The sequence below is a fragment of the Bos taurus genome, chromosome 20, assembly GCF_002263795.3.
Source record: "Bos taurus isolate L1 Dominette 01449 registration number 42190680 breed Hereford chromosome 20, ARS-UCD2.0, whole genome shotgun sequence".
NCBI classification, from domain to species: domain Eukaryota; kingdom Metazoa; phylum Chordata; class Mammalia; order Artiodactyla; family Bovidae; genus Bos; species Bos taurus.
The window spans coordinates 58,642,780-58,669,624 of record NC_037347.1 but is presented as its reverse complement, the minus strand read 5'-3'; the positions used below and the strand labels follow the sequence as shown (position 1 = coordinate 58,669,624).

Here is a 26,845-nt window from a genome sequence, read left to right as displayed (position 1 = left end):
TTCCTAGGAGAGAAGGTTGCACATGTACATAGTTTATTGCCAAAATAAACCAAAGTCTGAACACATTGTCTCAGAATACATTGACACCTTTTTTGAGGTAAGACTGAGTTACAAAGCAGTTCTGAATCATTGGTTACAGTTGATTTCCAAAAATTCGTTTCCCATGAGATTAAGCAATCGTCAAGAAACTAGCCTCAGTTATAAGAGTCCTGAACTTGTATTTCTTTCTTGTCAACCAGAGAAGTGAGTATAAATTCAACCTGTGATCACATCCCTCAGCATTCAGAGCACTGGGGTCACGGCTAAAGTCAGGGGCTTGGGGCTTCCCTGGTGGCTCAGTGGTAAAGAATCTGCCTGCCAGTGCGGGAGACACCAGTTCGATCCCTGGCCCGGGAAGATGCCACATGCCGAGGAGCAACTAAGCCCGGGAGCCACAGCTGTTGAGTCTGTGCTCTGGAGCCCAGGCACCCTCGGTCCGTGCTCCGCAGCAAGACATCCGTGCACTGGATGGCACGAGCAGGCCACGCGCTGCCACGGGAGAGTAGTGCCCGCTCACCAGAGCTAGAGAGAAGCCTGAGCAGCAGCAAAACCCCAGCACACCCAAAATAAGTAAACAGAATTACTTTTTAAAAAATGAGTAACCTTAAAAAAAATCAGGTATTAAAATCAATTTCAAACTAGGGCTCATTTTCACATGCAGGATAATTCACGATCTAAACTTTTAGCCTAGAAATGAAATATTTGTATCAATAAAAGTAAGCAATTGAAAAAAAGGCCTTTTTAGGCAAGCATAGAAGATGCTCTGAAAAACAGCTCAGAAAGCTGAAACGCGAGCGGTGGCACAGCACTGGCGGGCCGTGTGCAGTGTGGCCTCTTTTCTCATCATCTCTCCTACAATGTAGTTAGCATTTCTGAGTTACAGGGACTGGAAAGTGCCTTTTAAAAGGCAGCATTCAGTATAGTTGATTCAAAGTGTTGTATTGGTTTCTGGTATACAGTGGGGGTGATTTAGCTATACATATATACATACCTGTATATGTGCATGTGTTCTTTTCCACTGTGATTTATTGCTGGATATTGAGTGTGGTTCCCTGTGCTATACAGAGCCGCCTTATTATTTATGTTGTATATCGTGGTGTGTCTCTGCTGGTCCAGGCTCTGAATTTATCCGTTCCCTCACCCCCTGTCCCCTTTGTAATCATGGATTTGTCTTCTCTGACTACTCTGTTTCTGTCTTGTAAATAAGTTCATTTGTATCATATTTTAGATTCCACATATAAGTGATGTCTTTCAGGGGTGCGAAATTGTTTAAGCCCCAATAATTCTTAAGTTTAAATTTCAAATGATTAACAATAAGCACATCTTACGAATCACGTTCAACCTTCTGTGCTTGCTAGTCTCTTCAGATGTCTAGATTGTTAAGCACTGGTTTTCGGTTTCATAAAACAGAAGAGGTTTTCCTTCTAGATGGACAATAAAATTGTTATGTCAAACAGAATAACTAACTGAATAAAAGACAACACTCGAGTCCTTTCCTTCCTCCTCCAAAACCCCAGGACTTAAAGCAGCGCCTGGGCCACAGGCTGCAGCTCACGGACTTGCTGATCAAACCCGTTCAGAGGATCACGAAGTACCAGCTGCTGCTGAAGGTGAGGCTCCGCCGGCCCGAGCCCGCTCCGAGGGGCCCGAGGGCTGGGCCGGTGGTGAGCATCGGCAGGGGCCCGAGGGCTGGGCCGGTGATGAGCATCGGCAGGGGGACCAGAGGGCTGGGCAGGTGATGAGCATCTTTTCTGTAAAAAAAAAAAAAAAATATGAAGCAGTCTTGTTGTTTCTGATTTCCAATATTTCCAAGTAAGTTTTTTTAAAACTTAAGGCGAGCCCTTATACTGTTCTCTCAATTTTTCATTTACATCAGGTTCTGACGCAAAACATCCGTGAAAGTGAGCTTTTTCTCCCCACCACGGATCTTGAATACTTGACCCACTTAAAGGTTTTCTGTCTCCTTGGGGCTTCAGATTAAACGTTTAGTCCCTGCCAGTTCCTCTCTGTGGGCTCAGCAACCGCCCTTGAGTGATTCAAATTCCTCAGCACCCCTGAAGACAAAGTCAAGCCATTTTCCGTGGTAAAAGTGACTGTTGGAGGTGGCGAGATCCCTTCACACATAAAACTTAGAACCTGGAGGTAAAGAGAGATGAGCGCCTATCTTGGGGTGAAACAGGAACCACGACCTGCTTAGATCAGCTGGCCCTGACTTTGCGCTCCTGTGGCTTGAAGTCCGCCTGGGGATACCTTATCTTTGTGTTCCTGGGAGAGAAAAACGAGGCTGGCCCAGTGGCTGGCATCGTGGCTGATCAGAAAGGGGACTGCTGTGTGACCATCACCTTGTCATGCCCTTCTGTCTGTTTTCCTCCTACAGGACTTCCTCAAGTATTCCAAAAAGGCCAGCCTGGATACATCAGAACTAGAGGTACTGACACCCCGCTGGGTGCGTCTCTGAAGCAGCTTGTCTCTGGTGGGGTCGGGGGGGTCTCCCGAGCCCCCTGGGCGTGCCCTCTGTCCACGCGTGGGCGGGCAGGGGAGGAACTGAACAAGGTGGCGGATTGGAGGGTTAGTGCTCCAGCCTGGCCCCAGGAACTGAAGGCTCACTCTGCTCCCCACCTCCGCCCACCCTGCAGAGAGCCGTGGAGGTCATGTGCGTCGTCCCGAAGCGCTGCAACGACATGATGAACGTCGGGAGGCTACAAGGCTTCGACGTAATGTGGCTCCTCTTTAAACTTGCTGCTGTGTCTGGGATGCTTGACCTCCACCTGCAGAAAGCCGGTCCTTTCTGCTTGGTTTGCTGTCTTCTCTTACTGTCCCTCAACCTGAGTGATACTATGTTTCAGCTTATCTGGGTGCATCTAATTTGCTTTTGTGGGGGACCTTCCTCTGCTCAAAGCCCAGCGCCTCGTGGCAGGAGCAGGCAGGCCTCTGCTCTGTCTCCAGGACCCTCTGCTGCGGAGGAGCGAGCCTCCTTCCCCGGCACGATGAGCAGGGGCCCGTCCATCTCATCTGTCAGCCCCAGGAGCCTGACTCCAGGTCCCTGGGCTCCCCGTTAGTCACAGACTTCTCTCTGAGTTGCCAGACCACTCAGATTACGTACTACCTACTAGCATGAGGATGTCCAGAGCCCAGAATCCTTTTTTTTTTCCCCCAGTTTGATTGTCGAGTAAGGAGACGGGAGTTTTTCTTTTTCTTGCTTACTGTTTCGCTAGAGGAGTGGGTTTAGTTTAACATGCTGGTGCTGGAGTTCTCTGAAAAACACACACACACACACAGATGGGCTCTCCTGGAGGGCTCCTGAGCATCTGTGAGCAGGTCCCACCCAGGGTGCTAGCGGCACCTGGCCGTGGACCGCCCCTTGAGAAGTACTCTTCCGCTGCGAACTACACCCTTCCGTCCACTTTCAGTCTCTGACTGTAACTGAGGCCAGGGGTTACACAAGAGCTGGCAAGGATTTTATTTAGATGATTTTTCTGTTTAGCTCTAAGACGTTATTATACTAAAAGAAATGTTACACTCCATAAATTAATACAAGAAAATACATCATTCTGTGGGAGGAAAACTAAAGAAAACAAAATTTCCAGTGTCTTAACTTTGAATGCAATGTTTTCTTCTCCTGTTCCTCTGCACCCTTCTCCACATTCCAGGGTAAGATCGTGGCCCAGGGCAAGCTGCTCCTGCAGGACACGTTCTTGGTCACGGACCAGGACACGGGGCTGCTGCCTCGCTGCAAAGAGAGGCGGGTGTTCCTCTTCGAGCAGATCGTCATTTTCAGTGAGCCGCTGGATAAAAAAAAGGGCTTCTCCATGCCAGGATTCCTGTTCAAGAACAGTATCAAGGTAGCTCATGTTTGCCTGTTTTCTCAAGCACTAATGCATATACCCGGTACACTGAAAAAATGTGTCCTTTTTAATGATGACATGTCCCAATCATTCCTGCTCCTTGGAAGAAAGGCTGCAACAAACCTAAACAGCATATTAAAAAAGCAGAGACATTATTTTGCCAACTAAGGTTCGTAGAGTTAAAGGTATGGTTTTTCTAGTAGTCATGTATGGATGTGAGAGTTGGACCATAAAGAAGGCTGAGTGCCGAAGAATTGATGCTTTTGAACTATAGTGTTGGAGAAGACTCTTGAGAGTCCTGTGTACTACAAGGAGATCAAACCAGTCAATCTTAAAGGAAATCAACCCTGACTATTCTTTGGAAGGACTGAAGCTGAAGCTCCAATACTTTGGCCACCTTGATGTGAAGAGCTGACTCATTGAAAAAGATCCTGATGGTGGGAAAGATTGAAGGCAGGAGAAGAGGGCAACAGAGGATGAGGTGGTTGGATGGCATCACCAGCTCAGTGGACAGGAGTTTGAGCAAGCTCCAGGAGATGGTGAAGGACAGGGAAGCTTGGCGTGGGCTGCTGTCCATGGGGTCTCAAAGAGTCAGACACTACATAGAGACTGAATAGCAACAAATTCTGATCTTCATTAAATATTTAGAGAATTTTCTAATACTTTTCACACCCTTTAAATTCACTCCATCCTCTGCTGTCTGAGTTCCCCAGTGGCTGATGGGGGGCGTACGGCTACAGTGTTCATTTTTACCACGGTGAGAAGGCCTCACCTTTGCTAGTTTTTTTGGCTCCACCTTCTCTAGGACCATGTGAATTATTCAAGTTCAGAGGCATGGATTTCGAGAGGATAGCTTACCTTTTTCTCTTCTCCATTCAGCAAGAATCTTCTCTGCACTCAGAACCAGGCAGGGGGCCGTAGGGCTGGACAAGGCAGGCAGTCTTTGCCCCGGGGTGGCTTGCTCTCCGACAGAAGAAAAAGACAAGACTGCCAATGGCCCCGAGTCCTGTAAAGGAACAAACCAAGAGTGAGATGAGGAGACCCCAGGTCCCAGCAGATTAACATTCTAGTTAAGTGTTGAAGCTACTCGTTAAATTCCTGGTGATCCCCATAGACCTGAGTTAAAAGAATCATTAAAAAGCTTCGAGATACTAATTTTGGAGGTGGTAAAAAGGGCAGCCCAGCCAAAGAGTGGCGGTTTCAGTTTTGACCCAAGAGGAGCGTTACTTTGCACTTGCACTTTGTGCTTCTGTTTGTTTGTTTGTTTGTTTCATAGTGAAATGTTAGTTGCTCAGTCATGGCATACCCTTTGCAACCCCATGGACTGTAGCTCACCAGGCTCCTCCTGTCCGTGAAATTCTCCAGGCAAGAATACTGGAGTGGGTAGCCATTCCCTCTCCAGGGGGCTTTCCCGACACATACACTGTTTGTCAGTGTCCAGCCCTCTGGTGTTAAGTACGTTCACACTTGTCAGCCAACCATCACCACCATCTATCTCCAGGACTCTTCATCTTATAAAAGTAGAGCTCCATCATCATTAAACAATACTCTGTGCCTCATCCAAAGGGAGTCATCACAGTGCTGGACTTTCTCCCCCTGGCTCATTTCATGTAGCTCAGTGGCCTCCAGGCTCACCTGTGGTGTAGCCTGTGACAGAATGTCCTTCCTTTTTAAAGGCTGTATAATAGTCCACTGTGTATACAGACCACGTTTGATTATTCATCCATCTGTTGATGGAAACTTGGTTTGCTTCTGCCTTTCGGCCATTGTGAATAATGCTTTTTCTTTTTCTTTTTTTTTAAGGTGAGCTGCCTTTGCCTGGAGGAAAACGTGGAAAATGATCCCTGTAAGTTCGCTCTGACATCGCGGACGGGTGACGTGGTGGAGACTTTCATCCTGCACTCATCCAGTCCAAGTGTCCGGCAGACGTGGATCCATGAAATCAACCAGATTTTAGAAAACCAGCGCAATTTTTTAAACGGTAATGTGTGTGGTTACTTTCCCTAACGCACACATTTTTACTTCTCATCTCTCTCCTGTCACATACAACAATATGTGTGACATATTGTATGTGTGACACACAGTAGTGACAGGACTCTGAGCAGTTACTGTGGACCAGACACTATACCGAGCACTGCCCACCAGTGCTTCATTCATCTTCCCAGTGACCTGAAGCAGCAAGTCCCGATAGCATTCCCACTTCATAGATGGGGAAGCTGAGGCACAAAGTGGATTTGTAATCTGCTCCAGGTTCCATATGATGCTGGTGGCAGAGTAGGGACGCAGAGCAGCCATCTGGCTCTTGGCGGTGAGCCCCTTCCCGCTGTCCAGTTCATTTTGTCCCACGGTCTCCCATGGCATGTGCGCCCCAGAGCCCATCCTGGGAAAGGAATGCGTGAGAATGACTAAGGCAGCAGACGGAATTGGCCGGAGATGTTGGAGACATTCTTGTGTGCAACTCTAAAATTTATGTTCCGCCACATGGTACCTCTAGACTGCCCTCCGTATTAAAAACAAGGCATCTTTTCCTGACCGCTTCTATGACACAGCTGATTAGAGAGGAGAAATACCATAATAATACAGTACGACCCAGGACAATAGTGAGGTGCGACACCCCAGAGAAAGGCCTTCACAAGGATAGAGACCGCGGCGCCGACCTGACGTTGCAGACAGTTAGACTTTTTGTGTCCCTGACCTGAACCTGCTCGCTTCTCCTTAGGGCCACCGCCTCGACTCTGGTTTTAATTTGGCAGTTACTGAAGAGCATCAAAAATTCAGCGAGAACTAGATACGCACTGCTGTCTTTTTTTTGTCCTTTTCTCCATGTCCGTGTTCTGTGTCTACGGCCCGGTCCAGCCGGACATTGTAATCTCTCTGTCACATAAAACCACCCCCACAGCTCGAGTGACATTCAGGAGCCAGGAGCACAGGCACTGCGCGAGAAAGGCCAAGGTCGCGTGGCACTTTTGGCCCGGGGTAATCATCTGAGTGTTAACCCCAGGCTCCCATCCAGACTGTTGACGGAGCGTTTCTTGTGTGTGCAGTTACAACTGGATGGCTGGGGCTAGGGGGATTAGGGGGACGGTTCCCATGCATGGGAAGAATAGTTCCGCTCCCGTGGCTGTCAGTGAATGCAGATCTCTTTAAATGTGTTGTTTTTGAGTGCTTCACTGAATGCCAGTCCGCAACATGTAACTGTCGGGAAACCTCTAAACTTAGACCATCTTCTTTAAAATGAACTGAGCTGCCTCCTGAATCACAGGCATGAGTGGGCCATGCCATTCACCCCTGGACTCTCAGCCCAGAGATGCTGAGGACGCTGCTCTCAAGGGCGGATGGAGGTCAGGACTGGAGCAGGGCCCACTACTCCCTCCCCTTAGTCCCATGCAGGGCGGCGGCCCACACGGCTTTATCACATCACAGGTCGTTTGGCTCCAGGATACTCCTCCACACCAGCCCGAAGTCTCCCAGGCAGGAAGGGGCTACATCTGACTGTCCAGCATCACAGAGGTTTTCTTTAGCTCTGCAAGGATTTGTGTTGCTGTGCTGTGCTTCGGCACTCAGCATGTCCCACTTTTTGCAACCCCATGGACTGTAGCCTGTCAGTCTCTGTCCTTGGAATTCTCCAGGCGAGAATCCTGGAGTGGGTTGCCATGCCCCACTCAAAGGCTTGTGTCAGTGTTCCCATGTATCTTACCAGGCATGTTGCCTGCATCTTCCAACAGACAATGACATAGCTAACTCACTAAGCCCAGAGACAGGACAGCTTCATGACCCCCCCAGGGTTTGTGGAGCGCCTTCTCCAAGGTAGTCCTTAATACCGCCTTGGCCTGTGGGAACCAGATGGTACCTGTGGAGCCCCAGTTGAGTCTCCCCAGCAGCCCTGGGCCTCCTGGGGACCCTGACTGTTGCAGGGATGCCCGGGGCTGATTCTTCTCCTTTTCCCCTGGGGTGGAAATGTTTAGGCTGTGCTCAGTGTTCTGGGCAGGAAACCTCTCCTCCAGACTGCTCCCCATTCACCTGTCGTTCTCCCTGAGACCTGCAGACCGCCCTTGATAGAACCAGTTTAACTCGTTCATACTTAACAGTACTCTTGCCTAGAGAATCCCACGGACAGAGGAGCCTGGTGGGTTACAGTCCGTGAGCTGGCAAGAATGAGATGCAGCTGAGCGACTAAGCACACAACAGTTAAATCCAAGACCTTTTCCTTTTCCTTCCCTGGTGGGTGGAGCCAGCCCGCTCCCCGGAGGATGGGTGGGTGTTCCCGGATCCGGGTGACTGGGCGATGGTGGACACCCCCAGGTGACGTGAGCCTGGGCACTAAGCCAGCCCTTCCTTTCGGGTCATTGTGCCCCCTCCTCCCCTTCGCCCGTGTGACGGTGCCCTGACGGAGTCTCTCCTGTGCCTTGCAGCCTTGACATCACCCATCGAATATCAGAGGAACCACAGCGGGGGCGGCGGCAGCGGCGGGGGCGGGGGCAGCAGCGGGGCCCCCAGCGGCGGGGGCGGCGGCAGCAACCACAGCGGCGGTGGGGGCGGCCCCGGTGGCGGCGGCAGCGGCAGCTCGAGCAGAAGTAGACCCTCCCGGATTCCCCAGCCCGTCAGACACCACTCCCCCGTGCTGGTCTCCTCTGCAGCCTCGAGCCAGGCAGAGGCAGACAAGATGTCAGGTACGTGCACCCCGGGCCCGCCACCGCCTCCTCCCAGCCGCAGCCCCGCCCCGGAGGCCAGCGCCGGCCCGCCTGGCAGGGCGCCCCCCAGCAGCGAGCCCGACGGTCCCGAGCGAGACACCGAGCCGATCCCCAAGATGAAGGTGCTGGAGAGCCCCCGGAAGTCGTCCGGGGGCGTGCTGCCACAGGACGGAGCCGCCAAGGAGGCACCGCGGAGCGGCCCGGGCCCCCTTCCGCTGGGCAAGGCCAGGCCCGGGGCCCCCTCGCCCCTGCACTCACCTCTGGCCGCCGCCGCCGCGTCCCCCTCTCCGTTCGGCAAGGAGCCCTTGCCCCCCAGCAGCCCCCTGCAGAAGGGGGGCTCCTTCTGGAGCTCCGTGCCTGCCTCCCCTGCCAGCCGGCCCGGCTCCTTCACCTTCCCGGGGGACAGCGACTCCCTGCAGCGGCAGGCACGGCGCCACGCGGCCCCTGGCAAGGATGCGGACCGCATGAGCACGTGCTCCTCGGCCAGCGAGCAGTCCGTGCAGTCCACCCAGAGCAACGGGGTAAGAGCGCCCGGCCGCCTGCGCCCGCCTCTGTCCCGCGGCTCTTCTAAACCTCCCGCCTGGCCGCCGCTGTCCTCGTACTAACTCCGGGCTCCACCAGCTCCTCCTCGGCATTCCGCGCCCTGGACTCGGCAGGGAATGCCCGCTAACCTGCTCCCGGCGGACGGCGCGCCCCGGGTCTCTACTAACTCGCTCCTTGCTTTGTGTCCGCTAACAACTGGGAACGCAGACCATTAACCTTCCGAATGAATGCAGCATCTCTGAGCTTTTCACATCTTCCGACCAGCCGAGTATCTTGGAACTTCCTCTCTCTCTCGCCGCCCCTGCTTTCCTCGCACTTTTTTGTTTTTTTAAAGAGGGGTCCGTGTCCTGCCGTCTACCTCCTGTGTAAACTGAAACCTGTATACACTCTCTAAGCTTTCTACTCATCGCTTGGTTGTGCCCTTTTATGCCTTAAATTAATCTTTGCAGCGTTTTTGACTCATTTGCTGGGAAAAAAAAACAAACTCAAGAAATGTCCAACAGCAGCTCAAAGCAAACTCAGCTGGCACAATGAGGGGAAGGAATCTCTCCAGTGGAAAAGTTTGCCCTTCCCCACCACCACCTGAAAACAAAAACAAAAACAAATGCACACGATTCACTGGAAGAGAGACTGCTTTAAGGGCCTCTGGATGCTGGGCTCTGGCCGGCGGCTGGGTGCGGAGGCTCAGGCAGGCTGGAGTGGGGCGCCAGGCTCTGTCCAGCAGGGGGCGCTGTGGGGGCCTCGCCGGTCACTGCGTTCTCAGCCCCAGGGTTGCGGTGGTGGGTCTTCCCCCTCTCGTCCTGCGGCTTCCTCACTGTCGGGTTTCCTACAGGGGCTGATGAATCCGATCCGTAACACCTCCCTAAAAGCATGCGGTGAGGGAATAGAACTGTTCTCATGAGTGTATGTTTGATCCTTTTATAAATTTTTAAATACATTTCCCCTGAAAGGGTCTGTTGTCTCTCTTTATCCAAAAAAAAAAAAAAAGCTATTTGGCTTTTGCATGCTTCTCTCTTTCCTCTGGACTCTTCATTAATGCCTTGTTGGAGTTGATTTGGCCTTATTCTCACCTCCAGTTTTTCATTGTGTATATTGTTCACCTCAATCTTTCTGTGTAATTGAGGAAGAAATTGAGAAATGGTTCTTTGTACGTTTATTAGCCTTTCAGCCTTACTCTCAAAAAGAAGTGATCAGGGCAGGCATCCTCTGCTGTGGCCATCACCACTGTCCTGGTTGTGGTACCTGTATGTGTCCTGCAGAGTAGCATGGCCCCCCATCCCCTGTTAGTTCTGAAATGCTGGGTATGCAGGTGGGCATCTAAACCCAACGTCAGCTGGAGGCAAAGATGCAGAGGCCCAGTGATGCGGCACCTAGGTGAATGCTCAGGGTACAGGCACGGCCTCATAGCTGAGACAACTCCGAGTCAGCCAGGGAGCAGCCCTTGAGCCCATCCTGACTTGAACGCTTTTCCCCCTGAGCACCTGAGGGGGGCTGTGTTTCAGAAGGAACGGCCTCCCCCGCCCCAGTGCAGGAGCCTGGGCTGGGTCTGTGTGTCTGCGAGTGCCCACGGTTAGTCCCCCCCAACCCCCGGCTCCCCCCAGGATGCTCGATCTCAATCCAGCACACGTGCTGGCAAGGTTTAGGTTGCAAAAGATGTCTCTTATTTCTGCCTCTCGCTGTTTCTAATGTGCTCAGTTAGCTGGAAAAGGAAATTGCCAGTGTTGTAAACAAATCCAAGCACCTTACAGAAATGCCCTGGAGGTGTGGGAAGACCACTAGAGGCTTAGCACGGGCATTCGAAAGTCTCCTCGAGTTATTAAGTATCCCAGTTAAGAAGAGCTGTCACCTGGCCTGCTCCCACCCATTCCAGCCGTCCCAGCCCCTTGGTGGGTCAGCAGCAGCCTCTTTCCTCCTCATCTGCTTCTGTGACCCTGTCTGCGGTCACAGCCCAGCAGCTGTGCCTAACCCACAGCCCAGGTCCCTCTTCCTCCTTTAATGCGCACCTTCTGGAAAGTTCTGAGGCGAGCCAGAGTGGAGGGGCTGTGTTAACCCAGACAGTGACTGTGCCAGCCCCTAGACATGGATGCACGACCTCCCTGCACCCACCCCACCCCCAGGCAGCAATGAAAGGACAAGCCCTACCTTCGTCTCCATGACTGGGTGGCCCCTGTAAATTTCTAAGCTCCACTCTTCAGCGGGTGAGGATCGTGTCTGACAACATTAGCTGAGATAGGTTTTTAAATGCCTAATACTTAGGCTGGTACATGGGAGGTTTTCAGAAACTACTAAGAGCTATTATGATTGTGGTAGAATGCTCAAATGATGAGACAGAGGCTGGTACCTGCACGACCAAACACAGCTCTGCCACAGAATTTGGTTTTTGTTCATGTTTTCTAGCAAATGTGGCTTTGTAGCCTCATAACTATGGGGTGCTGCTATGTAAGTCACGCTAAAGGGATAAAATTGCATAAAGGAGTGTGCAGAGGCCAAGGCCCAACGTGGACAGCGTGGGCATCCCGGAGGGCCGGGAACGCGTGCCGGACTCCTCAGCCCTGATGGCACCGAGCAGCTGGCCACCCCGGTGTGCGGCCCAGAGCCCTGGAGTTGCCAGCACGCAGGCGCCTTGATGGTGGCCAGCTGTCTGCTCCGGTGTGTCTTCACAGCAGCTCAGTAGCCCAGAGCTGACAGGCATGTGGCAAGTTGCTGAGCGTCGTGTCTACACCGACCCAGGAGCTGCCCCAGGTGTCCAAGAGTCCAGCGGAGGGAAGTGTCATCGGAGTCATGGAAAGCTGTGACCATCCAGACAGCATCCTTTTTGGGAGCCTCTGAGGACACACTAGTGCAGCTCCTGACACCATCTCCACGTCCCAGCTGTTGATAGAAGGCCTTGGACGAGGGTCCGGAGGTCTCGGCTTCTTCCTCCTCCCGTGGAACAAAAGTCACCTGGTAAATGACAGCTTGGGACAAATAGCTTTTGTGTTTCTTCTAGTCTGCAGCGAACACCACTTCAGCTTGTGCGCCTGAGCAGATGGCCTTGAGAAATGATCTTGTTTAACTTTTGCAGTCTCACCTCATTGACTGAGTTACTGAACCTTTATTGGGTGCCTGCTGCATGTCAGTCAGTATGATGGATACTAAGACACAGCACTGCCTCGAAGAGTTTGGGTCCCAATGGAACGCCAAGATATGGGAAAGATAGACTTTCCCACGCCAGGGATGTCCCTGAAACCTGAGTTATGGAGCTATGTCCACTGCTGCTCTGCCATGTTGAACATGCCCAGGACAGCAGCATGTCTTCAGGACCTGGGAATCATGCAAGCTCATAGGCGCACCACCCACCACGGGAAGCATAAAGGAGGCAGAGTAACTCTCCGTGAGAGCAGAGCAGTGCTTGGCTTACTCTTCAGTTATCCCACATTCTTCTTTTAGGAAGGAAAGAGGTGGAAAATGACTAAGGATGCAAGCAGCTTGGCACAATTCTGGAACGCGTTCTCAACACTTCATCTGCAAGTTTTGGAGGCTTTGCCATGATCTGCTCTGTCAGTGAGCTGAAGAGCTTACTCCTTGCAGTTTCTTAATTTAATGCTTTTTAAAACAAGTGTGATGGTCACAGTGACATAGACAGAACCCAGCGTGGCATTAACAGAAGGACGAGCCGTCCCTTTAACGGTGTAAGGAAGATGGACCTGAAATAATCAAGCTTCCAAAAGTAGTGTTTCGCCATCGCTGTGGTCTTGTCGTTTTAGATTATCCTTACATTGCTTCTAGAGAAATCTTGATTGTCCGTTACTCGATTGTCAGCACGCGGACGAGCGCTTTGGCGTCCTCAGACCCCCTTTCAGTTCCGCTCTGCCTTTCTGTCCGTCTCTCCCCCTGCAGAGTGAAAGCAGCAGCGGTAGCAACATCTCCACCATGTTGGTGACACACGACTACACGGCAGTGAAGGAGGATGAGATAAACGTCTATCAAGGAGAGGTCGTTCAAATTCTGGCCAGCAATCAACAGAACATGTTTCTGGTGTTCCGAGCCGCCACTGACCAGTGCCCCGCAGCCGAGGGCTGGATTCCGGGCTTCGTCCTGGGGCACACCAGCGCAGTCATCATGGAGAACCCTGACGGGACTCTCAAGTGAGTAGGGGGGCAAGGGAGGGCTGAGCGCAGAAGAGGCCTCGGGGCCCTGGAAGGGTGATGCCCGTTGAGAGAAAGATGCGCTGTGCTCTGCAGAGCAAGTTCAGGTCTAAGCGCCGTGTGGAACCACACAGTGACTGTGGGGTGGCGTGCACCTCTCAGACTTAACTCTGTTGGTGGTGGTGGCGACAGTGGTGTTCGGTCACTCAGTCGTGTCCGACTCTTTGCGACCCCATGGACTGCAACACACCAGGCTTCCCTGCCAATCACCATCTCCTGGAACTTGCTCAAACTCAGGTCCATTGAATTGATGATGCCATGCAACCATCTCATCCTCTGTCGTCCCCTTGTCCTCCTGCCCTTAATCTTTCCCAGCATCAGGGCCTTCCAATGAGTTGGCTCTTCGCATCAGGTGGCCAGAGTATTGCTTCACCTTCAGCATCAGTCCTTCCAATGAATATTCAGGGTCGATTTCCTTTAGGATAGACCGGTTTGGTCTCCTCATTCTGATGTTTCTTTTAATCTGCATTCACACACACAGCTTTTTTAAGCTGCTAGATGGTATTTTAAGCTGCATGATGGTATTTTAGTTCCCAGAGGTCTTGGGTCGGGGGTGAGGACTTTCCACGGCCCCCTAACATACACTGGGTGTGCTAGAGCTGCATCAGTGAAGAACCTCATTCTGTAGCTGCAACTGAAGATCACGGGATGCTGTTACCATCAAGCCTTACATGTACCTGATTACTTCAGGCAGGAAACTTGGAACCAAATTTGCCACATTGAACGTTACTGTAAAGAAGCCTGAATTCAGGTGCTGGTCTCCAACTCTGCCCTTCCCTGAGTCTCTCTGACGACAGGAGAAGCCAGCCAGGCAGTTTCTGGGAGTGAGAGCTGTACAGAGCTGCAGTTTGTAAGCCTCCAAAGACCAGACTTGCATTGATGGCGGTCACCTTCCCCTCCAAACATGGCTGTACCCCTGCAGCCATGTACCCTGTTCCCAGACTGGCCAGCATTCCAGCACTGTGCCCAAACCTCTGGGCTCAGCGCCCGCACCCCACGAGACATCCAGGCTTGAGTTCAGCCTACAAAGACCCCATCTCCCACGAGAGTCCCTTGCCCTGTTTTCCCTTGATGCATGGGAATATTTTATTCTAGTACGCCATTGAAGAATCCTATTTTATACTTGGTTTTCTCAAGAATATTCCCAGGCCGTGTTTTCAGGTTCTCCAGAGAAACAGTAGGGGGTGTGTGTGGTTGGGGAGTGGTTATCATGAACATAAGGAAACTGACTTATGGATCCTGGTGAGTTAAGACATGCACTGGGGCCAGCAGAAGACCAGTGGTGCAGGCGGAATGCTGGAGAATTCCTTCTCACTCGGGGAGGCTGGGCTTTTATCGTCCAGCTCAAGCCTTCAGCTGAGTGGCTGCAGGGCCAACCACACTACAGAGAGCAGATGACTTCACTCGACCAATTACAGTTTTAATCTCATCCATAAACACCCGGATTAATGTTTGACCAAATATTTAGATCCCTTCAAGTTGATGCATAAAATTAGCCATCACAGACATCTTTATAGTTTAATCTTTAAAACTTGATTTACAAAGCTGTCGGTCTTAATCTGTGAGCATCGCAGAAAAGTTTTCCTTAGCAGAGATCACGGCTGCTAAAGGAATCTCAGTCGTCCTGTATCCGTATAAGACACTTCTCAGCTTCCCTGATGGTTCCAGGAGTCATTTACTGAACACCAGGAAGGCATAATACTAACAACACGTCGTTCTCCCCCTAGGAAGTCAACATCTTGGCACACAGCACTCCGCTTAAGGAAAAAATCTGAGAAAAAAGATAAAGACGGCAAACGGGAAGGCAAGTTAGAGAACGGTTACCGGAAGTCTCGGGAAGGACTGAGCAACAAGGTATCTGTGAAGGTGAGCATGGCGTCGCCAGGAGCCTGTGCATCTCAGGAGCGATAGGGGCTGGCCCTGGCCCGGGAGGAGGCACAGACCTGGTGCCCAGGCTTGCCCAGCAGCGACCCGCCTCCCTCTGCCCTGTGAGCAGACCCAAGGGGCTTTGTAGGGGGCTCATGGGGACAGAGTGGCACAGGTACGCTTAGGTGTCTGAGGAACCAGGTGCGTGGGTGTGCACCTCAGTGGGCATATGCCTGGCACAGGAAGAACGCTGCTGTGTTCCCAGTGACGTGTGAGTCCTTCAGTCATGTCTGACTCTGTGACCGCATGGACTGTAGCCCGCCAGGCTCCTCTGTCCATGGGATTCTCCAGGCAGAAATACTGGAATGGGTTGCCGCTTCCTCCTCCAGGGAAATCTCCCCAGCCCAGAGATGGAACCTGGTCTCCCACATTGCAGGCAGATTCTTTACCACATGAGCCTCCAGGGAGACAGATTCTGGATCCTCAGAAGCAGACAGAGCACAGGGCGGCTGTGGCCCAGACCAGTGGTCACTGGCTGCAGTGAATTCCCTCGGCGGGTGCTCCAGCCCACATGACTCCTGTAATCAGATCACCTTAAACCTGTGTGGGTTTTGCCTGGAGAGCAAGGCAGCTTCTCCTGAGGGGAATTCAAGGCCCCAGCTCCAAGCTGTGCCTGTTCTACAGAAGGAGGGGGTCCAGGGACCCACAGAACTCAGCCCATAGGATGGCAAGAGGGGGCATCTCTGAGTTTTTGGTGTTTGTGAGTAGGAAGAAAAAACTACATTTGGATGACACGAAGCTTCCCAGTGCATTCAAAAGCAGTGGGAGTGTGGTCAATTTTGATTGATGCCCAGGCAAGCCACATCGTGTTTCCTCTTATCTTTCAAAAATAACTGCAACTCTGGAATGAAAGCAACATATCTCAAAATAGCTCATGTAACTGGTTAATAACCGTGTGATTTTTCCATTTCAGCTTCTCAATCCCAACTACATATATGACGGTGAGTCCTGTTCTTTTTCTTCTGGTGTTACAGAGCATAGGTCTGGGGAGCATTTGGGGACACTCGAGTTTATCCTGTGGACCCAGGTTTTCTCTGGAGCTCTGGGTGGGCGCCAGGCCAGGGCCAGGTGTCTGGCCTCACTGACTCCTTTCTCACGCAGTTCCCCCAGAATTCGTCATTCCCTTGAGTGAGGTCACGTGTGAGGCAGGCGAGACCGTTGTTCTTCGATGTCGGGTTTGTGGCCGCCCCAAGGCCTCCATCACCTGGAAGGGCCCTGAACACAACACCTTGAACAACGACGGTCACTACAGCATCTCCTACAGGTGAGGGAGGCCCCCTCGGGGTCCGTGTGTCTGGCAGTGAGCATGACCTCGTTCCACCGGGACCCCCACGGTCAATTCCCTGGTTCACCTCGGCCCTGGGATGCCTCCCTTGAGGGGACGCGTTGTCCCTGGGTGGGCAGCTAGGGTTGGAATCCCACTTGAAATTGCCCATCAGCACTGAAGCTCCTTGATTCCTGTGACACCACAGGAGAGAGGCTGGGGGGCTGGCGTGGGGGTGGGGGCAAGCTTTGTGAACACCCTGGGCCCTCCCCTGCTGCAGCGACTTGGGAGAGGCCGCTCTGAAGATCGTGGGTGTGGCCGCCGAGGACGACGGCGTCTACACGTGCATCGCGGTGAACGACATGGGGTCAGCCTCGTCTTCAGCCAGCCTGAGGGTTCTAGGTGAGCTGTACCCCAGCCCCCCACACAGCCGACGTGTCCTGAAAGACATGACAAGTCACCCTGGGGCTGCAAGGAGCCAGCCAGCCTCTGGGAGGGTGACCGTGGACGGGGGCGGCGCTCAGCAAAGGCTTCTGTCCATGGCCACTGAGCTCGTGAGCCTCTGACACCAGCCTCCAGGTGGGAGCAAGGTGTTCTGTGCTCTTATAACTCAAAACACACTCTCGTCTCCAACTTCTCCCCTGTCCGAGTGTTCAGTTGATGCTTTGACTCTAAGAGGGCCTATTCTGAGTTGGTCTCATGCAGAATGAAAAGAAAGGAAAGAGGGGAGTGTGGGTGAGCCCTGTGCAGGCTCTGTGTGCATCCTAGACCCTACAGCCCTGCCAGAGGGTATGTCCTCCCAGCCCTGAGCACAAGGCGACCCTGATGGGACTAATGCACTCCCAGAAAGGCCTGATCTCACTCCTCTGCTCAACTCTGAATTGCTGGAGGCAGAACCCGTATCTTAGGTCTTTTAGAATTTTTGTTGCACTTCATGTATGTAGATGCTTAGTGAGCAACCACATACCGCCTAATTCCCAGCTGCCGTTTCACAGGAGGCCTCCATGCAATGCAGGGCAGCTGACGTTTCTCTTGGGTCCTCCAGCCACACCAGCTATAGGCAGCTGCATCCAGGAGTGAAAATTAAAGAATTAAATAAATTTTTTTAAAACTAAGAATAAATAGAAAACCTCCAAGGTGAATTGAGCCCAGGAGTGCTCTGTGTGTAGATAGTACGTAAAATGGTCTTAGAACTTTTATCCCCTGTATCTTAACCGCATACATTTAACCTAAAGTCAGAGAAAGGAAGGGTTTGTGTTTTCAGGTCATAGCATAAGAAAGAAAGGAAGGGAAAAACCTTAAGAATAAGCAGTGTTCTGATTTTTAAAAGGTGTCATAGGGATTATACAGGTGATTTTTTTTTTAATAAGTCACTAGCACAAGGGAGTTTGGAGAAACAGAAGACTATTTATTGCAACAGGCTTACAGAAACGCGAATGGAAAGATAATGGAAAAGCAAGTGTGTGTTTATTTCTGTCACTTAAAGCCGTCTTTGTCTCAAACCAAGTCCCAGCACGCATGCAGCATGGACCTTATCCTTCTGACCCGTCTCCATACCCTCCAGCCTCAGTTCAGACCCTTACCAGCCCCTCCGGCCGCCGCGTTGAACGCAGGGCTCCAGTCTCCGCCCAAGAGGTGTCCCGCTCACCAGGCTCAGGGAGATGCTCCTCTCTTGCAGGTCCAGGGAGTGATGGCATCGTGGTGACCTGGAAGGACAACTTTGACTGCTTCTACAGCGAGGTGGCCGAGCTCGGCAGGTACGGCAGAACACCCAGGGCCCTCCCAAGCCAGCAGCACAAGAGACAGAGCTCCGTAGGAGCACAGAGAGAGTTGGCATGTTCTGCCAGCAGTTGGAAGTTAGGCGTTTTGCATCTGGAATGTAACCGTTAACTGCCTTTCAATATTAAACACTGAGAAAGTAAGAGGACAGGTCCAGTGCAGGCACCCAGCAAGAGTTAAGGTGTCGTACCATGAGCCGTCCAGTGACGTGATGGAGTCGCTCCAGCTCTGCGTCCAGGGCGGCACTGGCTACGCCCCGTCCTCTGGGGAGTCCTGGGGAGAGTCGCTCAGACCCTTTCTGACGGGACGTAGTTCGTGGAATCCCATTGACGGAGGCTGAAGCTGCCCTTCAGGTCTCGGCGATGCCTGGAGATTTATAGCACGAACCAAGAGGGGGCATCGACCCAGAGGGGTGTTTCTCTGCAGATGGCAGCCAGGGCTTAGGCTGGCAGGACGTCATGTGGCAGGAGGGGGTTGGAAGCATGACTGCCCAGCTTGTCCCTTTTTAAAAGCTTCCCAGGAAGCCTCCCAGCAGCCGAGGGTACACCCCAGGGGCCTTTCCTGGGTGTATCCCTGGAGTGGCCAGCTGCAGGGATCTGTGCGCCAGCCTGTGTGGGTCAGCCTGATGTGTCGGTCAGTCGCCCGTCATGCCCATCAGTCCTCTGTCGCCACATCAGGCTCACCCCTGCTGTTCAGAGCAGCAACGTACCACTTCATGCCACGTGCCCCTGACAAGGCAGTTGCTCCCTTGGTCCCTCCCGGGCTCAGTCACCCGGCCACCCATGTGTCTGTGGCCTCTCTGCACATAGACGTCCACCCCAGGCTTCCTGGTGTGATGGCAGAGCATCCCAGGAGCCAGAAGCAGGAGCTATAGCCTCTCAAAGCCCAACAGCAGCGCTCTCTCCATAGTCTGTGGACGGAGCCAGCCACCTGCCAGCTCAGATTCAAGGAGGAGAATAGACTCTACCTGTCCCTGGGAGGGGGCTTCCTGGATGACGCTGGTGGTAGAGAACCCGCCTGCCAATGCAGGAGACGTAAGAGATGTAGGTTCGATCCCTGGGTCGGGAAGATCCCCTGGAGAAGGAAATGGCAACCTGCTCCAGTATTCTTGCCTGGAGAATCCCATGGACAGAAGAGCCTGGTGGGCTACAGTCCATGGGTCGGACACGACTGAAGTGACTAAGCATGGCACGGCACGGTCTGTGGGAGGAGAAGCCCCAAGTAGCGTGCCCACCACCCCGTGTGGCGACAGAGGACTGACAGGCATGACAGATGACTGACCGGCACATCGGGCTGAGCCCCTCCCCAGTCTGCCCCCGGCCACAGTTACATCTGTCCCTCACATTCCCCGCCCTGAATCTCATCCCACCAGGACAGCAGGCCCAGACTTGAGGGCCCGGGGTCTTGTTACCTGGATCCCGCCAGGGTGCAGCTGAGGCTTCTCCAGGGTGGCTCATTGGGTGCAGCCCCAGAGACCATAGACTAGAGACGAGTGGGTTAGCTGCCCCACACGCAGTTGTAGGACAGACCTGGTGATGGCAGGAGGTACTGCTGGCCAGAGTCGGGGGCGTGGGGGACAGGAGCCGCTGACTAGGCCTTCCCACGCTTCTATCACACGGTAAGGAAAGGTCTCCGTGAGAGCATAGGTGGAAGCTGCCTGGGCCGTCATGAGGTCCCTGCTGACAGAGGTCAGAGGGTGGAGAAGACACATGGCCACGTTCTCAGGAGGCGTCTGTCCCCAGGATGGGGGGACACAGAGTCACAGACACGGGCAGCTCCCTTCAGGCCATTCTACGGCTGCAGCCCCTCTGCTGGAGGGGAGAGCAGGGCTGGGGAGGCCATGCGCGTCCAGTCCACCTGGGTTAACGGGGTCTTTCCTCCGTGACCCACTCGGTGCACTCTGAGAGTGATCTTCCCACCTGCTTTCCAGGGGCAGATTCTCTGTCGTGAAGAAATGTGATCAGAAAGGCACCAAACGAGCCGTGGCCACTAAGTTTGTGAACAAGAAGCTGATGAAGCGTGACCAGGTCACCCACGAACTTGGGATCCTGCAGAACCTCCAGCACCCGCTGCTGGTGGGCCTCCTGGACACCTTCGAGACCCCCACCAGCTACGTGCTGGTCCTGGAGATGTGCGTACACCCTCTGCCCCGCCTCCCCCTGGCCCCCAGCCCCCCTCCTCCTGGCCCCCAGCCCCCCTCCCCCTGGACCCCAGTTCCCCCTCCCCCAGACCCCAGGCCCCCCTCCCCCTGTTCCCCCTCCCCCAGACCCCAGGCCCCCTCCCCCTGGACCCCAGCTCCCCCTTCCCCCTGGCCCCTCCTCCTCCTGGCCCCCAGCCCCCCTCCCCCTGGACCCCAGTTCCCCCTCCCCCAGACCCCAGGCCCCCCTCCCCCTGGACCCCAGCTCCCCCTTCCCCCTGGCCCCTCCTCCTCCTGGACCCCAGCCCCCCTCCCCCTGGACCCCAGCTCCCCCTGGACCTCAGGCCCCTCCTCCTGGACCCCAGCACCCCGCTTCTTCTGGACCACAGCCCCCCTCCCCCTGGCCCCCAGCTCCCCCTCCCCCTAACCCCCCCCACCTTCCCTCCTCCTAGCCCCCAGCTCCAACACCAAGCGGTCTTGCTGTTTATTCTCTCAGAAGGATAGGAACTGGGATTTTAGAATTCACAGAACTTCTGAAAACATGTCTCCTATCAGAGTCCACAGTTGTAGAGCTTTCCACCGATACTAGAGGGAAGTATAGTCTTTGTATGAGCTGCTGATAAGGAGGCGCACACCCGGGGGTCTCAGCCAGCCTCGTGATGCCACCAGCTTCCCTCGAGGCCAGACCTCTGCAGACCACACCCCTGCTCGTGACCTTAGGCTGCCCTGATCCCGTGTGTCTGCCAGGCTGGGCGAGCCAGGCTGGGGGGCACCTGGAGTGGGCTGACTCAGACCTGCTCCTGTCTGCCGCTTCGGGCTCCCAGCTCAGGCCTGGGGCCTGTCCAGTCCCTTGCAGAGCTTGCCCGGCCCTGCAGGGGGTGCTTAGATGGGAGGGTGAGATGTGCCTCGCTGAAGAGCGCTGTCTGGGGCGGTTGGGTCCCTATGACACATACCGGCCGTGTGTGCTTTCTCGGTAAACACGTGAGTCGTTTAAAGATAAGGAGTGTGGAACTTAAAGATAAGGAGTGTGGAACTTAAGACCGGGGAGCTGGCGTCCTCGGCCAAGAGCAGCTCTGCCCCCGGGTTATTCAGCAAAGTCCACAGACGTCTTGCTGTCATTGCTCGACATCCCACGACAACACAGGACACAGAGACACAGAATCACTGGCCCAAAGTGTCCGTAAAGCCAGGATGGGAGCCCGGCCCCTAGAATGTTCTGGTCTCTCTGAAACACCTCGTCGCTGAGCTTTACTTAGATTCCCATTACTGCTTTTTAGAGGGAGTTCACTTCATACACTCGCTTGGGTTTATGACTTCACTTCCATTGGCCCAAGCAAACCTCTTGCACCGCCTCCTATTCCCGAGGCGCTGTGGGAAGCGAGTGTCTCAGAGCTGGCCGGCGGGGCCCTGCTCCTCGCTGGCAGGGCTCCCTCGGGGCCCTGCTCCTGATTTTCCGTTGGTCGTGTTTCCTCACAGACGCTCTGCCCCGGGCCCCGGGTCCCGGGCCCAGGTCCGGCCTCGGCCCCCCACCCCAACCCCCCAGGAGTCTCCCCGCCCCAGGGTCCCACTAGAATGTCACCGTGGGCCTGTTCAGCCCCCTCGCTGGCCCCACAAACCTCTCAGATGGCGGAGGGAGCAGGCCGGCCCTCCCTAGCCTCCCCCAGCACCGTGTCCTGGGCAGAGGGCGCGTCAGTGGACCTGGGCCCGTGGCCTCGGCTCCTGGCGAGTCTCAGCTGCCTGAAGGGCTGTTGCAGGGCTCAGGTGGTGTCCTGGTGGAGACCTGGCCCCTGTGGGCCCTCAGGACCTGGGAACGTGCCTTCTGGCTGTAGAAGCTTGATGCCTAACAGCCTCTGCTCAGCTACTCCCAGGGAAGACAAAGAGGCCTAGGCTCCTTGTCAGAATCTCCTGCAAACCCTGATTCCGGTTTAAATTTGCAGTGCATTCGGCTGTCATTTCTTTCCACGGGAATACTAAATGGTTGGGCCTCATCATACTATTAATAGGATTTATTTTCATAACAAGCTACTTACTACCGAAGTTCCCTTGATTACATGTCATTACTGGACATGTAATCATGATCAGCCAATCATGTTAGTTGGCTGATCTTCCTGTAAATTTCTGTGTTACAAAGAGACAACACAGCCCAGTGTTCAGAGAGGCTGGAACCAGACCACCTCCTTGCAGTTCCAGTTTCCTTTATGAGCTGTGTGACTTTGGGGAAGTTAATGCCTTCCCTGTGCCTCAGTTTCCTCATCTGTATGAAAGAGGGACAATAAAACACTCTTCCCAGAGAGCTCTCGTGAGGACTAAGCGAGTGGTAGAAAGCATTTAGTCCCTGGCACAGGGCAACTCTGTATAAGGGTTCTTTAAAGTTAAAAGTAATTTCACAGCAGGCAAACTCTGAGTCCAACGTGAAGCCCACTTTATTTATATTCTCTCATTTAGCCGTCACGTCCCCCATTTTACAGTTGACAAGACTGAGGCTGGGGAGGTGGTCTCACGTTATTCCCTCCCCAGCAGAGTGCTTACTGTGTGCCAGGCAGTCGCCCAGGTCATGTGCTCAGATCCAGGGAGCAGGTCTGAGTCCAGCCTGCTGGGGTGGGGGGCACAGAGGGGCCTGGGTGCGCCTATCTGCTGGGGTGGGATGGGCAGAGGGGCCTGGGTGCGCCCGTCTGCTGGGGTGGGGTGGGCAGGGGGCCTGGGTGCGCCCGTCTCTGCTACCAGCTCCCTCTGTGGGTTCCAGGTGCTTTGCTCCCCACTCGCCTCCATGATGAGGTTAAGGCATCACCCTGTTGATCCTGGGCTGCCTCCGGGTAGAGGTGTGGTCCCCAAGCGTTGCTTGGACATTGACAGCGGGGTGTGGAGGTGACACGTGCGTCGTGGTCGCTCTAAAGTGACCAACTGACCCTATAACGCAGCCGCACACCCTTCCCTCTGCAGGGCCGACCAGGGACGGCTCCTGGACTGCGTGGTGCGGTGGGGGAACCTCACGGAGGGGAAGATCCGGGCGTACCTGGGGGAGGTTCTGGAAGCCGTGCGATACCTTCACAACTGCAGGATAGTGCATCTGGACCTAAAGGTGAGCGGGGTCCCAGGGACGGGAATGCCGGGCGACCTCAGCGCATCCATGTGGGACACGACGCCCGCTCCTGGGCCCTCCTCTGAACCCGGGCCAGGAGCCCCCAGGGACTGGGAGAGATGCAGGGGGTGGGAAATGGGAACGCAGAAGTCTCATCTCTGCTCTAGAGTTGGCTTTTCAGTAACGTAAACAAACCGGAACATAGTAGACAAACGTGAGATCTGCAGGTAGTTCATAGAGTTCCTGGGGCAGGACCAGGGCGGGGTGACGAGGCAAGGAGGCGCAGTGTCGCCGTCGATGCCAGGAAGGAGAGTGAATCCCAGGCTCTGTACGGGGGCAGCCCTCGGAAGTTCCAGACCGGGACGAGTCCGTTTCCCACGTGAACAGTCGACAGTGTAGATTCCTGGAGAGCTCCAGCCCAAGAGTGGGGTGGCGGGAGTCCCCTGACGGCTGTTTTATCCTGTCTCCCAGCCTGAGAACATCCTCGTGGATCAGAGCTCAGCCAAGCCGACCATCAAGCTGGCTGACTTCGGAGATGCCGTCCAACTCAACACGACCTACCACATCCACCCATTGCTGGGGAACCCCGAGTTCGCAGCCCCCGAGATCATCCTGGGGAACCCGGTCTCCCTGACCTCAGACACGTGGAGCGTGGGCGTGCTGGCCTACGTGCTTCTCAGCGGCGTGTCCCCCTTCCTGGACGACAGCGTGGAAGAGACCTGCCTCAACATTTGCCGCCTGGACTTCAGCTTCCCAGAGGACTACTTCCAAGGAGTGAGCCAGAGGGCCAAGGACTTCGTGTGCTTCCTACTGCACGAGGACCCCGCCAAGCGCCCCTCGGCTGCGTCGGCCCTCCAGGAGCGGTGGCTGCAGGCGGGCCACGGCCACGGCAAAGGCGCGGGCGTCCTCGACACGTCCAGACTGACCTCCTTCATTGAGCGGCGCAAACACCAGAACGACGTTCGACCTATCCGTAGCATGAAAAACTTCTTACAGAGCAGGCTTCTGCCTCGAGTTTGACCTGTCTTGAAGTCCTTTCTCATTCTCTTTCACCTGCCAATCAGCCGTTAAGTCTGACTTTGTTTATTTTTTTTTGGAAGAGAAAACAACAAACCGACGACGACGTAAGCAGTCCGCTGCCCGATTGTCCCGTCGTGTGACACCGCGTGCGTTCCCGAGCGAGCTGTGCTCTGCAGCTGCCTGGGACTCGAGCCACAAGCCCTGCGGGGTGTGGGGGGAGGGGTGGAGGCCTTCTGGAACACTCTGCGAGAGCGGAGACAGCGTTGCTGAGTCACAGTCTTTTATTCAGGTTTCTGCAAAAAAAAAAAAAAAAAAAATTTTAAAAATAAAAAGAAACTTTTTTAAACGAACACGAATAGCATTTTGCAAATTGAAAACATTTTCCAGGATTTATTCAAGGAAACAAATGCCTATGTTCAACCACTGGTGTTAACGAACAAAACAAGATACTGGACACCTCTGGGGAAGAGCCCCCCCACCCTACCCCCAGCGGCGGCCTCGTCCAACTCGGGGGTCCCCCTGGCTCTGAGCTTTTTCCAGCTGCCCCGTCTGTGTGCCTCTCGCCAGGACGCCAGACTGGGCTTCTGAAATGTGCATTCAACCTCAAACTTTTGCATAAAAATAGAATGAATCGTTTTGCTCTGATGAAATGTAGGCCTTACTTGTACATAAGACTGGTCCTGCCTTCGGTCTGCCCTTTCCCTTCACCCCTGCCTTCCCGCCCACCGCCCGGGGCTTCCTTTAGGAGGGGTCTAAGGGGTCTGCCCATCCGCGAGGAGGTCAGGTTGGGTCCTGCCCTGCTACCCCCTCCCCACCCCCGCGTCCCACCCCCTAAGCCGTCAATCAGATTGTTGAGCAGTATACAGTCCGATGAAAATACTGTAAATGCGCTCATTGGGGTTTGTTTTTTTGTTTGTTTTTTTTTTTTTGGTTTTATTTCATATCATGTGCAATGTTGTGGCTTTAACATTTTATGCAACTATTTATGAAGACCTCTGTTGTACCTGTAATAAATATATAGAAAAAGCACATATTCGTACAGTGAGATTTATGGTTTTTGTGCGTGTATCGGGGGCGGGGTGGGGGGTGGGGTTCGTAGCCCTGTGCCATCGGTTCAAGGAGACAACTCTTGGTGAAATTTGTCAGTTTTGAGGACTGTACAAAGTGATTTCATACTCTGAATATAAAACTGGATAATAGGGTAATGTTTTAAATTTTATTATTCTATTATTCAGAATGCCAAAGTATTATTTTTTTTCCCAAAATCAGTCTGGACATTTCCTACTTTTTAGACTTTTTGACATTCAACTTTCTGTACAAAAATTGGCTGGATTTTGAGCTTTTGGTAAGAAATAAAAGCCAGTTAGGCACCAGCCGCCTCGAGGCTGGCTTTGGTGTCTGTGGCACTGTAGTGTGGGAGGCCCTCAACAAGAGACGCTGGGCTTCTGGGCACGCTTGAATTTTTCTGGATGTCTTTTTATCTTTGTTGTGTGAAATACACTTAAAAGACCAGCCCGCTTCCCAAGCCAGCCAGACACCTGGGTCTTCAGCCATAAACTGGCATAGTTCAAGCTTTGCAGCTTCCAGTGTATTTTTATTTATTCTTTTGTTGAATTTTCGTTTGTTTGTTCCTTGTAAAATTGTACAGAAACTTTTTAAAAGAAATTGGATTCAAAACTGGATGTGTATTCGTAACCTCACAACTTTTATTTGTGTATTGTTTCTTTTTATTATTTCAGTTAAAATTTTACATTATTTTGCATGTATATTTCTTTGTACAGAGACCTTACATGTTTACACAGTATGATGTGATGTAAATATTTTATTTTGCCATCAGTTATTTTAAAAAATTAAACATATTTGCCTGATGTTTGTGTTAGAGCTTTTCTTTGAATTGGTCACTGTTGAATCAAAAAGAGATGGATGAGGGAAACCCTGAAGGGAAGGCCTCTGCTGAGTCAGGAGTGGGCGTGGGGAGAAGAGTACTCTGGATTAGGAACCCACTGTAGGCCACATCCAGAAAAGGGTGTCTGGTGAGGCTCCTGCAGAGTGGTTCACAGCCCAGACTCAGAAGAGACCTACCTGCCTGTAACCCAGAACATCAGCTGACTGTTTACGGAGAAGCTGTGCCTGTCCTGGTTAGAGTAACTAAGACACCCCTTGTTCTTAATGAGCACAGAATCCGAGCAAAGGAAAAAGCTGTTGCATGCTGGCCACAGAAAGCAAAACTAACATTCAGATGCATTTAAGAACTTGAAGGGCTTCCCAGGTGGCACCAGTGGTAGAGAAACCGCCTGCAGATGCAGGAGACTTAAGGGACACGGGTTCGATCCCT

The 26,845-nt window shown here is 53.3% G+C and overlaps 1 protein-coding gene across 6 annotated transcripts in view; it reads left to right on the top strand.

Moving 5' to 3' along the window:
* TRIO (trio Rho guanine nucleotide exchange factor) overlaps positions 1-26,378 on the top strand; it is a 363,545-nt gene extending 337,167 nt beyond the window's left edge. For 4 of the 6 annotated variants that reach the window (XM_059878913.1, XM_059878914.1, XM_024981340.2 and 1 more), the window contains 16 exons: positions 8-97; positions 1,557-1,649; positions 2,417-2,467; positions 2,676-2,753; positions 3,690-3,881; positions 5,688-5,865; positions 8,297-9,096; positions 12,998-13,245; positions 15,033-15,171; positions 16,145-16,172; positions 16,333-16,495; positions 16,776-16,897; positions 18,174-18,252; positions 20,205-20,405; positions 23,352-23,490; positions 23,962-26,378. In XM_059878913.1, coding sequence (XP_059734896.1) covers positions 8-97; positions 1,557-1,649; positions 2,417-2,467; positions 2,676-2,753; positions 3,690-3,881; positions 5,688-5,865; positions 8,297-9,096; positions 12,998-13,245; positions 15,033-15,171; positions 16,145-16,172; positions 16,333-16,495; positions 16,776-16,897; positions 18,174-18,252; positions 20,205-20,405; positions 23,352-23,490; positions 23,962-24,510 — 3,150 coding nt within the window. In that variant the 3' untranslated portion in view covers positions 24,511-26,378. Of the gene's footprint in view, positions 1-7; positions 98-1,556; positions 1,650-2,416; positions 2,468-2,675; positions 2,754-3,689; positions 3,882-5,687; positions 5,866-8,296; positions 9,097-11,848; positions 12,065-12,997; positions 13,246-15,032; positions 15,172-16,144; positions 16,173-16,332; positions 16,496-16,775; positions 16,898-18,173; positions 18,253-20,204; positions 20,406-23,351; positions 23,491-23,961 lie in introns of those variants that run through there. The other 2 variants (XM_059878916.1, XM_059878915.1) reach the window with 2 other exon arrangements.
* Positions 26,379-26,845: the final 467 nt, after the last annotated feature.